Raw genomic sequence first — 17550 nt, forward strand, 5'->3', positions numbered from 1 at the left:
TCCATTGTGGGATCCAAGGAGCCAAGGATCAAACTGAGGTGACCAGGCTTGTATGGCAAGCACCTTATCACTGACCCATTTCACTGGCTATTTAAGTCTTCTCTATTTTTGATGCAGGATGTTTCTACCTAACCCAGAATAGTCTCAAATTCCTGGGCTCAACCGATCCCCCCTGTCTCAGCCTCCTGAGTAGCTGGTGGCTCAAGATTCTAAGGCCATTTACTCGAAGTCATCGCTAGCTGTCCTGAACTGGTTATACTTAGAAATACAGCTGGGACAGGAGCAAATGAATAATTATTATATACACATTCCCGGAAGAAATATTCAATGGAAATGAGCAACACACAATAGAATCAAAGGCCAGCCCCCCCCCTGCAGGCATTTCCTTTAGGCTGATCCTGTGGAGAGTTCTGGAGTGTGTCTTGTGTCACAGGGTTGGGGCTCCTGTAAACAGAAGGCAGCTGTTGCACTGGGTATGGCAGAGCATAGCCCAGCTCTGTCTGGAAGAACAGCTCTTCTTGGCCAACAGTAGGGTTCTAAGGAAGTGTGCCACTGAATGTTTGCAGCCCGTGTGCATAGCAGTGGGGTAGATCAGAGAGCTTAGCCACGGGGACAGGGCTGAGATTCTAGCAACAGAGCTTAACGTTACCTGCAATTGAGTCGTTCCCTGGGGGGAGGGGGTCTGTGTCAGGACAGATGGACAAAAAGTCTCCATCCCATGACAAACTGAACTTGCCAGCTGCAACCACAAAGCCACTTTGCCATCTTTCTCTCTCTCTTTAAGTTCATTAGACGAAGTGTGGTCGTCCACTGCGTGTGCACGGACTTGGCCAGCCTCACAGCTTCTCTGATTGCTATGCGGGTTTCACACATCCAAACCATTTACGACAGAAAGTGAGATGTTTGGATCATGCCCCCCTCCCCCATGTCCAAGCTGTTCTGACTCTTGCGAGGAGCAAGGGGACGGCAGGAACCGCATCCCTGTCTTGCGTAAGATAGCCTTGGAAGTTTAAAGCTGACTGTATTTTGCAGGTGAGTTTCTTCTTTCTTTCTTTTGAGAAGGAATCATTTACTTCTGCTCACTGTTTCAAAGTGTTGAATCTTTGTAGTTGGGGGAAGGGACGCAGGGCATCATATCACAGCATAGTGGCCAGGAAGCCGAGAGAAAGGAAACCCAGTGTTTAATTGGCTATCTCCTCCTACACTGTTTATTTTGTCCAGGATCCCAGACTATGGAATGGTTGCTGTCCCTATCCAGAAAGTTCGCTCCACCTGCCCCTGCCTCCCAAGTGCTGGGATTACAGGCTCCTATTCTCATTTAGTACCGTCTGAAACATTTTCATAGGTACATAGCTTTACCTCGCCCCTTACTATTTACTGAAAATGGCCGAAGTCATGTCAAGCCGAGTCTGTACATGAGTGCTCCTGGTGAAACACAGGTCTTCACTACAAAGTGGCAGACGTACCTGAAGGGGAGGTTTTTTGCAGCAATAGTGACATGGATTTTGACTGCTTTTTCTTGTTGCTTAAATTTCCTTGAGTATTTCATACCCAAGTGCTATATTTACACCATCACCACTCTTTCCCTCCTCCCTCCAACTCTTTCTATGTCCCAACCTCTCAAATTCATGGCCCATTTTCCTTTTTTAAAAATGTGTTCGTGTCTACCATGCTTAGTCCATTTACTGTTGCTCACATGTCCATGTGCTTAGGGCTGACCACATTGGCCTGGGTAATGTATCAGGGTGATATAATCTCCCCCAGGAGAAAACAGATTTTCCCACTCTCAGTAGCCATTGATGGTCTGTAGTGCTTCATCTACGAGTGAGAACTTTTGGACGCCCCCCCCCCCCATTCACACTGGTATGTCAACTGCAGTTGTCATCACTCAGGCCTTGTTTAGGTAGCCACACTGGAGAGATTCTGTGTGTGCAGCTGCCCTTTCCTGTCTCGAAGTGACTTGATTTTCTAGAAGCAGTTTTAGAGTTTTTACTGTATATCCACTGACCTCATGAAGGCCAAACACAAAAAGTGTGGGTGCCTCAACCCTCTTCCTTGATAACATTAGAAACGAACCAGCCCTATGAGGCTGGAGAGATGGCTCAGCAGCTAAGAACACTGACTACTCCTCCAAAGGTCCTGAGTTCAATTCCCAGCAACCACATGATGGCTCATAACTATCTATAATGAGATCTGGTGCCCTCTTCTGGCATGCAAGTGCACATGCAGATAAAAATGTTCATATACGTACATAAATCTTTTTCTAAAAAAGAAATAAACCAGCCCTGGCTGTATGCATTTATATCAGAGAGAAAAAAAGACTAGAAGAATATAATAAAATCTATATAAAGAGTGCAAACAAAGGAAGAGTTAGTCAAGAAATAGCAGGAGAATTTGTTCTGTAATGTAGGTAATAAAAAACAGGCCAGCAGAGCTTAGGAAAAGGGCCAAGGGAATAGACCCACATAACAGCTAAGGAGAGAAATAACTACACATGGCTGGCCTCTGACCTCTACAACACATGCCTATGGCACCTACACATCTGCACTCACATACACGTGTGAAAAATAAATAAATATTACACACTTATTTACACTTAACGAATACCATGTATTCATTTACATTTACTTATTTAATTAGTAAATATTTTAAAATCATAGGATGGAAATATAAAACATCATAAGAAAATATAGCAGAGAAAAATAAAAGTGAAAAACACAAACGCAGAGAAAATGCTTCTGTAAAAGTCCCAGACAGATACAATGACAATGAAACACATAATATAAAAAAGATGGGAACAGTAGAAGCCAAGGGGAGCTGGCATCTGGTGGTGGATCTTCCTAGGTAGGATTCCAAAGAATAAGAGAATAAGAAGAATGGTTTTGAAAGTACTTTTCAGGTAAAGTAAGAAGAAAATTATTTAAAAATAAAGCCTTGAGCCGGGCGGTGGTGGCGCACGCCTTTAATCCCAGCACTCGGGAGGCAGAGGCAGGCGGATCGCTGTGAGTTCGAGGCCGGCCTGGTCTACAAAGTGAGTCCAGGATGGCCAAGGCTACACAGAGAAACCCTGTCTCAAACAACAACAACAACAACAACAACAACAAATAAATAAATAAAAATAAAGCCTTTAATTTCCAGACAAGAGGTACACTTTGCTAGGAAAAACTAAGGTAGAATGACCAAATAGATATATTCTGATGGAGGACAAAAAACAAAAACACAAACAAAAAACAAAATAAACAAACAAACAGAAAAACAACCAATCCAGACAGGGACAAGAAAATGTATATAAAAAGAAAAAAAATACACAAAAGTGAAAAATATAGTAGCCTTTTCACCACAAAATCATCTATTTTAGGAAACATTAGACTAATGTCTAACTTTTGCAAATGTAAGAGTTTACCCTCTGGAAGCTGCTTGTTCCAGTGTGTAAGCCAAAGGGCGACACACTCCCGTCTGGGAAACTTGTCAAGATAGCGCTCTATGTTTAGGGCTCATTCAGAAATTCTGTCCCCGTTCCAAGCCAAACTTCATCTAGCAAGTACTTATCACTCTCATAGGCAACTCAAGTCACAATGAAATATTCCAACAAAATACTGTCCGAAGATAGACTAATTTCTGCTGAGGAATGATGGTAGGAAAATATTGCACATCTTAGTTTTCCGTAATTAAACCACTATGTTTCTATAAAGAGGAAGTAGAGCCACACTATCATTCCTGAGAGATCTTGTGCGCCCCGTGTTCAGAACCAAGGCTTGCAGTGAACACGCAAGATGCACCATGGACAAGCACTGCCAGGAACATCTCGGGTTCATGATACTTTTAAGTTTGAATTAATTTTTCCTCCCTCCTCCCCCTGGATGGCTGTGGCTGTGTGCTGAGGAGGGTAGGGGAGCAGCAGTGGTGGCCTCTCGCCCTCTAGTGGAGCTGGTGCTGAGGCAAGTCAAGTCCAGGCTGATGGTGTGAGGTATGTTGTTCAAGGCCGAGAACCTGTTTCCTCCTCACCTTTTTGATTTTTCAGCTGTGACCTGTGGAAGTTAAGAGCCTCGTGGTAGAGATCCGCAATCCCAGCTACTCTGGAGGCATGTGGGTCACAGTGTGGTCAAGGGCAGCCTAGGCAACTGAGACGTCATCTAACACAAAGTTAAAAGAGGGCTGGTGGGGTGTACTGTAGCTGGCTGAGTGTTTGCCAAGCAGGAAGGAGGTTCCAGGTTCAGTCCCTGATAACAGGACAGTGAAAACAAAAACTAACCACCCCTCCCCCCCCCAAAAAAAAACCGAAATAAAATAACCTCCTTTACTTCACCACACGCACTGCCTGCCCTCCCGTTCTGCCACGCTTCTGACACAGTCATCTCATTATGTTGGCAAGACCAATCTCAATAAATCCAATTTGCAATTGAAGCATGTGACCTAATGTCACCTCTTCCCCTTTCTTTCCAGTTTATCTTTGTGTCATTGTTACATACTTGGTTTTCAGTCACCAGCTTTTTGCTGGAGTTTCTAAATTTCCAGTCAATACTTAATTGCTGAAAGATTTATTTTATGCTTAATTTTGTAGGGAGGTATATATCTATATGTGCGTAAGCGCTTGTGACTACCCGTGACAGAGGCTGGAAATGGGTTTGGGTCTCTTGGAGCTGGAGCTGCAGACAGTTGTGAGCCACCTGGTGTGGCTGCTGGGTATAGAACTCAGGTCCTCTGTAGGAGCAGTGTATGCTCTCAATCACAGGGCTGTCTGTCCAGCCCTCCAGTCAAAACTATTGACAATTAATCTTTGGGCTTATTTCAGCCTTGCCTACCATGCTGAGGTCATTGGCCTAAGTTGCAGCATGTCAATGCTGTAACGTCTGTCACACTGTAAAATTTCCCTTTACCCCCTGGTCTCATAATTCTGTTTTCTTCTCTTTTAGCTTACTCTAATGATAGGAGGTTATCCCCTGAAGCCTTGGGACAAGGGTATAGAAGAAAGAAAGTTTTGAAAACTCCTGTGCTTGTGGACGGGGTGTGAAGGGGAAGATAGATTACAAAGATGCCTGGGGCGCTTTGGGGCCAGATGGATGTTCATTTGACCATAAATAATAAGTTCAGGGCTATATGCATGCACGTGGCAAAGCTCATGAAATTGTGACACTGTATTATTGCATGTCAGTTATAGGCCAAAATGAAGCTGCAAACATTTAAGGAAACGACATACATACAAAATTAAGTTTATCCACTCATGCGCTTAGAAAATCTATGCAACACTACTGAGGTGTTCTCAATAGTCTTGACAGAGATGCAAACACAGCGTAGTCTCTCTCAGGAAAAACCAGAAAATGTGCACACAAATGACAAATATGCTTAATCTTTGGCCACTTTTAAGAATATGGACTGAGGGCCAAGACTTCAGTTCAGTGAGAGAGCACTTGTCCAACACCCTGGGGCTCTAGGTTTAGTCCCCAGAATATACATGAAATACACCCAGGTACAAATACAAAGGATGCCTTTAAACAACTATTCATTGAAGGACCATTCATAGGATCAAAAGAATAAGCTAATTAACTGTCTGTGAATAGCAGTACAGCTGACCAGTACAGCACCATGCAACTGAAGCAATGTAAGAACACTTCCCAATTACTACTACGAAGGGTCCCAGAGGGATGGCTCGATGGGTAAGAGCAGACACCGCTCTTGCAGATGAGTCGAGTTCAGTTTTGAGAACCCACATTTGTTCCACGGATCGCCCACCTTCTTATAGGTTCCTCAGGCGCGTGCAGTCACTTGGGCACAGACACACATAATGAAAATTAGAGTAAGCCTTAAAAGGACGCACTGTTGTGTAACTGCCCGCCATTTCTTTATCACGTGGAAATACAAAGTGATGGAACACTAAGTACATCGTAGTCTTCAAAATGTCTCATATGTTGATCTGGGTAGTGGCTACTTCGGGTACGTGAATGTGTAAACCTTTATCGGAACTGCACATCTGAGATCAGTGTGCTCTACATGCAAGTCGCATCTCTGCGAGTTTTTTTCCCTTCCTAGCTAAGGAAAGGAAAGGAGTGAGAGGGAGCTGAGAAAATGCGGTCAGTCATCACACGGCCTGTGAAAAGGACGGACTGGTTAGCTGGAATTTATCAAGTGACAGGAAAGATTTTTTTTTCCTCAGCCTCCCTCCCCTCCCCCCACTCTCCCTCCCTTCCTTTTTGTAATGGGAAGACTTAAGCACGTTTAAATGCCGATGGATGATGAGAAGATAAATTAGTATGTGATGGAAATGTGCCTATAATCCCAGGCCTTGGGAGACTAAGGCAGGAGGATTGTCAGTTCACAGCCAACCTGGGCTTCATAGCCAGATCCAGGCTACGCAGTGAGACTCCAGCTCTCCAAAACAAAACAAAGAAAGAGAGTAGGACCGAGCTCACATGAGGAAGAAGAGATATAATCTTGAAGAGATATAATCTCCTGCAAAACAGAGAGTATGTCCTTAGACAGGGAGAGACACCCCCACTGTCCCAGGCCCAGAAGGCTGGGATAGGGGCAGACACAGGAGACTCAGAGGTTTGGGACCATCAGACACAAGTGTTCTCTAAGAAGGCGCTGGAGCAATAGACAGTGGAAGCAGAACTCAGCAAAGGGAAATCTTTGAAATACTGAGATGAACACGGGGACATACAGGCCTGTTATATATGTTAAGAACTTATTTGGAAGATCACATGACGTTCTCCAACATGGTTTTTAATGGAAGCAGAGTGCCGAGTTTTGCGGAAGGGTACAAGGGAAAGATGGGGACAGAAAGAAGATTGGGGTAATTGGCTAAGGCTGTTACTAAAGTGATGTGCCGTGTGGATTAAGGTGACTAGACAGGGAAGTAAGGAAAGCAGAGGGCTGAGTAATACAGAGTAAACAGAAGTGTGCCGGAGTGAGGTCCTGCGAGCTGGCTGTGGCGGGGTAAGAGGATGTGGCCACAGAGGCAATGGATAAACTCCTGATGCACTTTTCCAGTGATGGCCATTAGTTGTGACAGCTGAGGTAAAACGAGGGTCCCTGTCACCCAGAGGCTAAAAGCTGTGTGTGTCAGTGTTTCCCAAATGTTTTCCCAGTTGCAGGCTTATATAGTACTAATATTTCTTAGACTTTAGATACTTCTTTTACTTTTAAAAAATCCTGTTTCCTGTGTTTATCAAGCACCTTCTATGCCCGAGTCCTGCGTCTCTTTTCATGTACTTATCAGAATGAGCTGCTAAGCTAATATTCTTCCACATCATGTCAGAAACTGCCTTATCTGTCCCATCCTGGACCTCTGACCTGGATGATGTGAGCAATTATCACAGCATGCGATCCTCTCTTTAAACCTATGTGCTTTAGTATATGTCAAAATGAAAAGATAACTGCCTATCAAAAGTATACAATGTGAGTACAATCCACTTTCAAAAGCTTAAAGGATTATCACTGAATTAGTACAGTTAGGCTTAGCTTACCTTCTGATGAAGGTAAACAAACAAATAACAATAACAACAACAAAACACTGTTTTGCTGAATAATTTGGATAAAAATTTAGCTGCTAAGGGGGCTGGAGAGATGGCTCAGTAGGTAAGAGCGTTGTCTGCTCTTCCAGAGGTCCTGAGTTCAATTCCCAGCAACCACATGGTGGCTCACAACCATCTATAATGTGATCTGATGCCCTCTTCTGGCCTGCAGGTGTGCATGCAGAAGAGTGCTCATACACAAAATAAATAAAATCTTTTTTAAAAATTTAGCTGCTAAAACAATCTTAGTCTGCATTCATGTCCCTTATTTTGACCATTAATTAGCAGTCTTCCATTGAAACTAATTAGTTTACCAAATTGGAAAAGACAGTGAATAATAAAGGTTCTTATTCTACCCAAAGTCTATTCTTTAACCTCATAGTAAACATTCAACCACAGACAGTAAGAAAAGACATCCAGCCATTAAAACTGATAAATAGAAAGTTTTCCATTTTCTTTCATTTCCTGGGAATTTAAGAACAACAACATTACATAGATAGCCGGTAGGACTGTGCTGCCGCTGCCCTTCCCTCTGGGAGGATGATCTTCTCCTCATCCACGACACTATGGTTGGATAGTGAGACGGATGTGCAAGTGATTTAGGTTACTTCCTGAAGTTTTAAGAGCCAACTCAGGATCCACCTATGCCTCATTTTCTTCAGCCACAAGGAGACTCTGCTGTCAGCTCAAATCCATGAAGAGAGGGGCCTCGGGGCAGAGCTTCGGCCGATCCTGAGAGGAAAAATGTCATGAGCAAGATGTGTAACTTCTCGCTGACTTGGGGCTGCTTGTTGTCTCAGCATAGCCCAGTCTGGGCTGACTGATGCCTTCCACAGTCTCCAGGCTCCAAAGCCTGGTGACTATTAATGATCGTGAGGAGAAACAATCTTCTAGAGCAAGGACAGTGGTGCGGATTTGCTTCACCTCTCCTGTCAACTCTAATGGGCTCCTAAGGACAGCTTGAATCCATTCCATGGAGAGGGATGCTGAAGCTGTGGCCTCCCTCGTGGAAACAAATGCTGTACCTATGAACACATCTGGCAGGGAAGATAGGTGCGCTGAGCTGCCCCTCTCAGCCTGTACAGCAACACTCCTGATCACAATTATTTCTATCCTCTGCATTGTATAGGAAGCATTGCTTTTTAAAAATCTATAAATAAACAAACTAGTTCACCAAATATTTTCATTAACAGTTTCCTTTAATTCACTAGCTAGAGAGGGAAAGTGTTACTGTTGGGTGTGACCATAGGATTCTTCCTTGGTCAGATACTAAGGAAGTATGCTCTTTGTCAGAGTATCACCAATGGACTTTTGAGCAATGGTCATGCTCTCATCCAAGCCTGAATGGTTTGCAGGAAGAAGAAAATCTGTAAATGGCTTTGTATAAATGTGCATGGTAGCCAGGCATGGTGGCGCATGCCTATAACCCCAGCACTCAGGGAGGCAGAGGCAGGCAGATCTCTGTGAGTTCAAGACCAGCCTGGTCTACAAAGTGAGCCCAAGACAGCCAAGGCTACACAAAGTAACCCTGTCACCAAAAACCAAAATCAAAAAACAAACAAACAAAACCCAAACCAACCTAAAAAAAAGTGCATGGTAGCTTTTGGAGTTGGAACAGGACAGAGACAGAAGCAGGCACAGGAAGAAGGTTAGAAGAGGTCCGACAACGCGCTCCAGGGAGGTTCTTCCAGGAGCCAGATGCCTGGAGGATGCTAAAGAGCGGGCATGGGAAACTGTGCTGCAAACATTTCCAGCACCTGCTCTGGTCTCCCACATGCTCATATGCTGAATTCTTGGTACCCAGCTGGTGCTGCTATTTTGGGGGTCTCTGGGAGCTTTAGGAGGTGGAGCCAAACTGGAGGAAGAAGGGCTCTGAGGATGCATCCTTGAGGACCTCGCTTCCCCAGCGTCTCCCTCTGAGACAAAGTGAAAAGGCTCCCTTTTCACCTCCCACTCTCAAGTTCTGCCTCACTGTAGGTGCTAACTCAGGAAGCCACGTGACCATGGACTGAACGCTACCCTGTGATGAAGTTAGTCCCCTGCTCATCAGTTGGCTGAAAGCTGCTCTATTGATGTAACAGGAGGACAGATGGGGAGCAGATTTTACACAGCAGTTAGACAGGAAACCAGAATTTAAACTACATGATAACTTTATGCCCACAACCCTGGAGCCGTAAGCCCAAGGAAGCCTTTCTTCTTTTAAGTTGGCCCGTTGTCTGTGTCAGGGATTTGTTCACAGTAATACAGAAGTAACTACCGTAACCCCTAACCCAAACACACATGTGAAAAACACAACTGTGGGTTGCGTGGTCCCTCAGGCTTTCTATGGTAAAATCCTAACGCCCAGTAAGTCTGAACATAAGCTTTTTGAGAATAGAATATTTACACACGGAGTTCAGATGAGGTCCTTGGGAAACAGGGTGAACCCCTCATCTGACATGACTGTTGTTCTTGGAAGAGGAAGACATTTGGACAACAGCACACAGCGGGGACTGACATGTGAGGGCTGGAATTACACTATCACAAACAGAGGCGCCACTAGAAGCTAGAGAAAAGACCTTGGACGGAGCCTTGAGAGGGCACAGCTCTGCCGACACCTGACACCAGATGGTTCTAAAACTGCAGCAGGACACTGCAGTGCTCTTGATGAGACCATTCCGTTTGTGTTACCTCGTTACTATAATTAGGAAACTAGCAGGACTACACCATGTACACACCTTTTTACCACACATACGTCTTATACTACCCCTCACCAGACACACGCATACCACACATGTATATTATCTCTCTCTCTCTCTGTCTCTGTCTCTGTCTGTCTGTCTGTCTGTCTCTCTCTCTCTCTCTCTCTCTGTCTCTGTCTCTCTCTGTCTCTGTCTCTGTCTGTCTGTCTGTCTGTCTGTCTCTCTCTGTCTATCTCTGTCTCTGTCTCTGTCTCTGTCTCTGTCTCTCTCTCTCTCTCTCTCTCTCTCTCTCTCTCTCTCTCTCTCTCTTTCTCTCACACACACACATGAACAGTGTGGCACCCTAAGAGCTGGAAGATCGTCGAGGAGTCCAATATGGAGTCATATGGAGTCAGGTTATCCAGAGGGCGCCAGCACATAGAAGACAGAATACTGAGGGGGCGATCCTGAAAGCAGCGGCAGCGGCAGCGGAAGCGGCAGTGGCAGCAGCAGCAGCAGCAGCAGCAGCAGCAGCAGCAGCAGCAGCAGAGAGTAACAGACAGGCATGGAGTCACTCATAAGCCCTTGGGCAAGCATCCTCAATGTCCTTGGGAAAGTAGCTCACCTACCTGCAGCACACAGGATGGTATTTGGGATTATCTCTATTAAATCATGAAGAGTGAGCCAAGCGCAGCCAGCTGCAGAAGTCGGAAACATCTGGAAGCTGACATCTGGCTCTTAATTTCACTGTCAGGGAGCAGTGTAAATAATGTGCAACAGGGGGCAGAGGGGCCACCACCTCCTCCGAGAAGGCAATCCCCTCAGCCCACCAGGCTTTCTGCTCTTTGTCCTCACTTTCATGATTTTCTATGTGGAGGTGATGAGTTGGCTGCTTTGAGGGTCTTTGGGCTAAGTGGGTGGCAACTTGATTTAATACTTGCTGACTCAGAGGGGACTGGGACCCTGGCTGGTCTCTGATGCAGGCAGATTTCTACTTCTCCTCTAGCTAAGATTAAGGGAGAATAGCCAAGCACCCAGAGACCTAGCAGTCCTATCCTGTTGCTGCTTGGGAGACAGGAAGAGGAAAGCAAAGAGTGTGGCGTTGCCTTCCAGCCCCATCCTTTTAGCCCCTCTGTAAGCAAACTGCAGCTAGAAAACCTCAGAGTTGCTGTGGATTTCTTCCAGAATGGAATTACACCAGGCAGGGGGTAGTGGCTAGGAGAGGCTGCCTGGCTTACCACTCCTCAGGGAATTCTCCATGCAGAAGGACTGAAAAGATAGAAAAGTCGTTTTTCATCCCTGGCCACTCGGTACCTTCCGAGATGGCCTCAAGGCTGTTCTAAATCCACACCCTCGTACCTGTCCTGAGCACATGACAGCATGTGATGTCCCAAGCTCAGCTCTTGTCCCTCACGGATAGAATAACTAGTAACCAATCATTTTAAAGGTCAACTAACCAATCATGTTTGTACTAAGTTCTGCTTCTGTAAGGGTATAAAAGACCCAAGCTTTGCTTATTTGGGGTCTCCAGCTCAATAGAGCTTGGTAAACCCCATTGCAATGGATCAATAAAGCATCCCTTGCTGTTTGCATCGGACTGGACTCTCGTGTCTCATTGGGCTCCGGGAAGTAGGACCTAGCCCCCCAGGGCTTACAAGACAAGGAAGTGGTCAAATACAGGACAAGGTGAAACAAAGCTCAGACTGAACTGAGTGCAAGCAACATGATGCAGGCATCCAGAAAAGGCACCATGACCTTGTGCTACGGGAGATCAAGGGATGGTGACCCACATGTTTCAAAGGAGGAGGCCTGAGAGGCGGCACCCCGGCACTAGGGAGCACTCAGAGACTGGATGTGGTGTCTGGAGACCACAGAAGGGAACGTTTTCTGTTTGTTTCAGAATCCTTGCTTAGGAATTTGAATCTTACTACAAATACCGTGGGGGAAAAGTGCAGGAGGTTTGCGTTTGGCGTGAAAATATGACAATGATGCACTTTAGTAAGATGATCTGCTTTCTAGAAATATATCTGCAGCTCTCTGTGCCCCTGTGAATGGCTAGGCAATGAACTAACAGCTTTACACTGAGTTGTCTGGGAAGTCATTTTGTCAGTCTGTCTGTCAGTTTGTTTTGAGACAGAGTGTCATTGTGTAGTCCAGGCTGGCTTTCAACTCATGACACTCCTGCCTCAACCTTCCAAGTGCTGGGATTACAGGTGTGTGTTAATCACGCCTGGTGGCAATTGCTTTCACTATTCTCCATTCCCAGTTGAGAAGCCTGGGGCTCGGAGGGATTGAGCTGCTTGACCCATCACACGTCTGTCCAAGGACTCCAAATCCACAACTTTGTACTACCCTGCTTCCTCAAAAGAGGACGCAGATGAGAGCTCTTCATTAGAGAAGCCTAAACAGAACAGGACCGAACAAACAAAACGACTTTAAATTCTTGGATATGCTTTGTTCTCTTATTGTTTGTAATTTTTCTGTTTTTCACTATTTTTTTTTGCCAAAATGCAAAATGTTAAAAATTCCTAAACAAAAATAAGCCAGACTCAAAAGAGATGAGATGCACTCTAAAATGCACTCTAAAATGACATATGTGGATTGTTGATAAAGGCCCCTGAAGAGAGTGCGGGTCTAGAGTCCGTTGCTCTGAACAGGAATGGATACATTGAACGAGTGTAATGAAAGTGCTTACTGAACTTGGGGTGTGGCTCAGTGATGGAATGCTCGCCTGGTGTGCATCAGGCCCTGGGCAGCCCACAGCACACAGAGGACGGGGAAAGTACTTCCTCCCAGCTTTGTTGTGATACTTATGGGAAGCGGTTAGCCTAGTGTGAGGGCCTAAAAAGGATGCTAGGAATTAGCTCCAATCTTTAATTCCCAGCAAAGAACAACTTTAAACTTTCGCATAAACTGATGTTCAGAAAAACAACTGAAAACACCCCAAACACCCCTATTTTTCTGAAACTGTTCACTTAAAATAATTTCAAATGTACCAAAGGTTACAAAGACCAAAGTAGAAGGAACATTTACTTACCAAGTTTTTAAGCAAATTTGCTTATCAACAAATATCGCATTCTTTTGCTCTGTCACTTGAGATACAGATCACTGCAAATCTCTGTCTCTGACTTCTACTGAGACTTTTTTTTTTTAAATTGTTTTGGAGTTTTGAGACAAGGTATACTATAGCTCAGACTGACCTAACTTATTTATAACTCATCATTTCCTCATTTTCCACTGCTGAGCAACAAATCATTACACATTCATCTATTTACAACACCATCACCTCATAAACTCATGTTGTATAGATCCAGGAAAACAGCTAAAGGTATAATCAGAGAGGGGGCCTTCTGATTACAAGAGGCAGCGCTCACCAGCACCAGTGAAGCACAAAGCCAAACTACAGTGAATTGGGTGTGGTGTCATATACCAGTAAGCCCAACAGAGGCAGGTGGATTGCTATGAGTTCCAAGCCAGATTGGCCTATGTACCTATTTCCAAGCCAAACAGAGGTTTGGCCTTGTTTCAAAGAGACAAAGAGACAGACAGACAGACAGACAGACAGACAGACAAGCAAACCCCCAACTAACTATCTTGAGATTTCACCTTACCCTAGTTAGAAAGGCTGTAATTAGACAAACAAGTGACAAATGCTAGTAAGGATTCAATGGTAGGACTTATACACCCTTGCGGAGAGCGCAAATTTATCCACCTCCTATGGAAATCAATAGGGAGTGTCCTCAGAAAACTAAAAATAGGATTTATATGCCATCCAGTTTTGCATTCTTGTATTCATCCCTGAGTGAGCAGAGGCACCAAAGGAGAGATATACCTGCATATCAATGCAGTGTTCACAGCAGCCAGGCTGGTTATGGATCTCCCTGGGTACCTGTCAACGATGAATAAATAAGAAAAAGATTATAGTGTATGTGTGTGTGTGTGTGTGTGTGTGTGTGTGTGTGTGTGTGTGTGTGTATGCACACATGTGCACAGTGGGCCATTATTTTGCTACAAAGAAAAACAAGATCATCCTATATGGAGAATAGCAGACAATCGTGTTAAGAGAGTTAGGAGAGTTGCAAAATCTCTTTTCAGAAAGAGAGAGAGAGCGCTGCACATGGCCAGCATGAGACTGGGCCCACTAGGGTTCCCTCACGGGGAAATGTCTAAATTAGTGAACGAAGATATTTATCGGGATTACTTATAGAATTCTGAGTGGCACAGAGGCAGCTACCTCTGCAGGGAGTGCCCGCAGCGTGGAGGACTTGTGAAAAACTGCAGAGTTGGCAACAAAGCCAGACACGGAAAATGAGTATGACATGCTTTCTGTCATACGTGGAGCCAAGAACGTGTAGAGATGACACGAAAGTAGAAGGCTCTGTGGAGGAAAGGGAACGCAGATGGGGGAGGGGTGCATGAGAGTCAGGGCAGCACTGTGCAACTGAAGAACACATGCATGTGCATGTATGAAATTGCCATGACGAAACCTAGCGTCTAGTACAGTTAATGCGGGCTGGACAACAACACACAGAGAGCAGAGACAGGCCTAGCTATAGGAAGAGGCCACTTCGAAGGTGATTCCTTTTTGACAGACAAATTATAATTCCTTATAACCATAGAGCTGAGGTATTCATTTGCTTGTTAGATATCAAATATGTCCCACTCTCAGGCCCAAGAAGTCACCCCGATTTCTTGGACCATGGCCAGTCTATTTTCAGTCAGCAGTGAATAATCCTCTTCATGGCAACGTCACCCCATGCCCTGAAACCCCTCCCAAAGGGCAGACATTTCCTTCTCGGCAGCTCAGCAAGGCCTGGCTTAGCCAGGATCCCCTCTCTTTCCTGACAATGGATTTGGAATATTAATTACAGCTTCAGAACCCCAGAGCTCCTAGGCTGTTTTTAGCTATGTGGGAGATGGGCTTAGTTGGTCAGGACAGGGATTTGGGCAGCCACCTCAGCACTTTGCCTCCTACATACTTTGCAACCTAGTTGTAAATCTACTTTGAGACTAGAGAGATGGCCGAGTAGCTAAGAGTGCTAGCTACTTTTTCAGACTATTTGGATATCTTAGTAATTCCAGCTCTACAGGATGCTTTGCCCATTTCTGCCTCCTCAGACAGCCACATGCACAGCCCCAGGCACAGGCACAGGCACACTCACACACAAGCACACACACCATACACACAAGGGGGAAGGGAGATATAAGTAATAAAGTAAAGTAAAATTTAGATCTATTTTAGTCAGGTTGGGCTGCTATAATAAAATACCACCGAACTGGGCCACCAAGCCTGACACTCTTGAGTTTGAGCCTTGGGTTTCTTCCACACTCTGGAAGGAAAGAACCTACTACCAAAGTTTGTCCCCTGGCCCTCACAGGACCACTATAGTATGCACATGTCCATGGACAAGCCAATGAAGATAAACAAATATAAGAAATAGCGCACCTGAGAATCTGGGTGTGGTTGTGCCCGCTATAATCCCAGCACTCAGGAAGCTGGATGATATTTAAATTTGTGGCTAGCCTGAGCTACATGAAGAGACAAGGGGGAAGGGAAAGGGAACGAAAGAGAAAGGAAAAAAAGAAAAGGAAAGGAAAAGGGGGAAGAGGAAAAAGCATTCCTTTCTCACTGGGGACTGTGCTAACCTTACTATGCTGCTCTCCTATAGGCAAGCGCTGCAGCTGCAGGCCCAGTGATGGGGCCCAGCACCAGTGGGAGCACCAGTCATCAAAGCTTAGCTTGGCCTGCTCCAGCCAGCTCAGCAGCCCTCCTCGTCTTCCGGGTGCCAACAGCTGGGGCTTGCCTGGCTCATCAGCTGCTTCTGTGCATCTCACCTGCCTCCTAAGCTCATTCACACCAGCTGTGCAAGGCCGAGCGGGCCCCGCCTCACTGCGTGCTACCTGAGGCTCATAAAGGGCATCTGCTCCCGAAGCCAGGCAGGTTTTCACCAACTCGCCTGGCTGCTGATCTCTTTGCTCGTCCCTAGCTCTACCTTGTGGGCTCTCCCCCTCATGGAGGAGGACATGTACCTCGACCTCTTCCTGGACCCGTACACCATCCAGGTGAGCCTGGCGTCCACAACGCTGAGAAACAGAGCTGTGTTGGCCGCCTTGCGGAGATCTCTTTAAAATGCCAAATCGTCTGTAGGAGGCAGGCTGGATTACCCAGGCCCTCCACCTGAACTTGGAAGTTCATCGAGGTAACCACGGTTGCCAATCAGACACCCTAGCGCTCAGGTTAGATGGCCAGGGACAGGCTGCCTGCAGTCTCTTCGGGTTCTCTCTGCTTTGCTTAGGTCCAGGTCAGCCTCACGGTGTCTGAGTTCTCAAACCAACAGTGGACAAGTAGGCTCAAGCTGTGCCCCTGCTTCAGCTCCCCCAGTAGTTGGGAGTACAGGCCCATTCCACCATCCATGGCTTGATTTTTAGTATCCGTCTCTGTCTCTCTGTGTCTGCCCCGCGGCCCCAGACTCCCCACCCCCTTTCATCTCTATATAGTTTGGGCTGTCCTGGAACTCACTACGTAAACCAGGCTGGCTTCAAATTCACTGGAGGTCCACCTGCCTCTGCCTGCTAAGTGCTGGGTATACATACACATCTTTCCTCTGATTAGAAAAACAAACAAACAAAAGAATGCTGAATCTTTAATTGGTGCTGATCAGCCAAGTAAGACTACGCCTCACCGTTCACATGCTTACCCTACAGTGTGATGTTAAGGGGCCATAGAGATGGCTATGTGCTTAGGAGCAAGCACCAATCTTGCAGACATCCATGCCTGTCTGTGGCTCAGGACTTTCTGTGACTTCAGGTTCAGGGAGATTGGATGCCTTCTTCTAGATTTCCTTAAGCATCTGCACTCAAGAGCACATGTCCTCCTCATACATATACATAATGAAAAAGTAGTAAAAGTAAATCCTTAAAAGTTAAAATGGGAGCTTAGGACTAAAAGAGCATTTAAGTCAACTGAAGCTTATAATTAACTAACAGAGTGCACCTGCTCTTTAATTGTATAGGTGTCTTGAGTTTAGCTACACCTGTTACATGGCGGGGGTGGGGGGCAGGGGCAGGGCTAGGGACAAGGTAGCAGGCTAAAACTGAAGCAGGAAAACACTGTGTGATAAATGCTTTCTCTATTGTAGGATATACTTACAAAAGATTTATTTGTTTTAATTTTCTGTGTGTGAGCATTCTGCCTGCCTGTCTGCATTTACGCCACGTGCATGCCTGGTGCCCAGTGAGTGAGCCCAAAAGAGGCTATCAGATTCCCTTGAATGAGGTTAGATTGTTGAGAGCAGCCGCGTGGGTCCTCTGGAAGAGCAGTCAGTGCTCTCATGGACCACGTCTCGGCTCTAAGACATATTTTTAAGCATGCTGTAACT

General features: G+C 45.6%; 1 protein-coding gene across 1 annotated transcript in view; it reads left to right on the plus strand.

Moving 5' to 3' along the window:
• Positions 1 to 16183: 16183 nt before the first annotated feature.
• Positions 16184 to 17550, plus strand: part of TBPL2 (TATA-box binding protein like 2) — a gene marked incomplete at its 5' end in the record, with an annotated part of 33493 nt that continues 32126 nt past the window's right edge. Inside the window, one exon of the mRNA XM_084799820.1 lies at positions 16184 to 16234. Within this exon, the coding sequence (XP_084655946.1) occupies positions 16184 to 16234 (51 nt within the window). The remainder of the gene's footprint in view (positions 16235 to 17550) is intronic.

Source organism: Acomys minous (assembly GCF_964271855.1).
Source record: "Acomys minous genome assembly, chromosome: 10".
Classification (NCBI taxonomy): Eukaryota; Metazoa; Chordata; class Mammalia; order Rodentia; family Muridae; genus Acomys; species Acomys minous.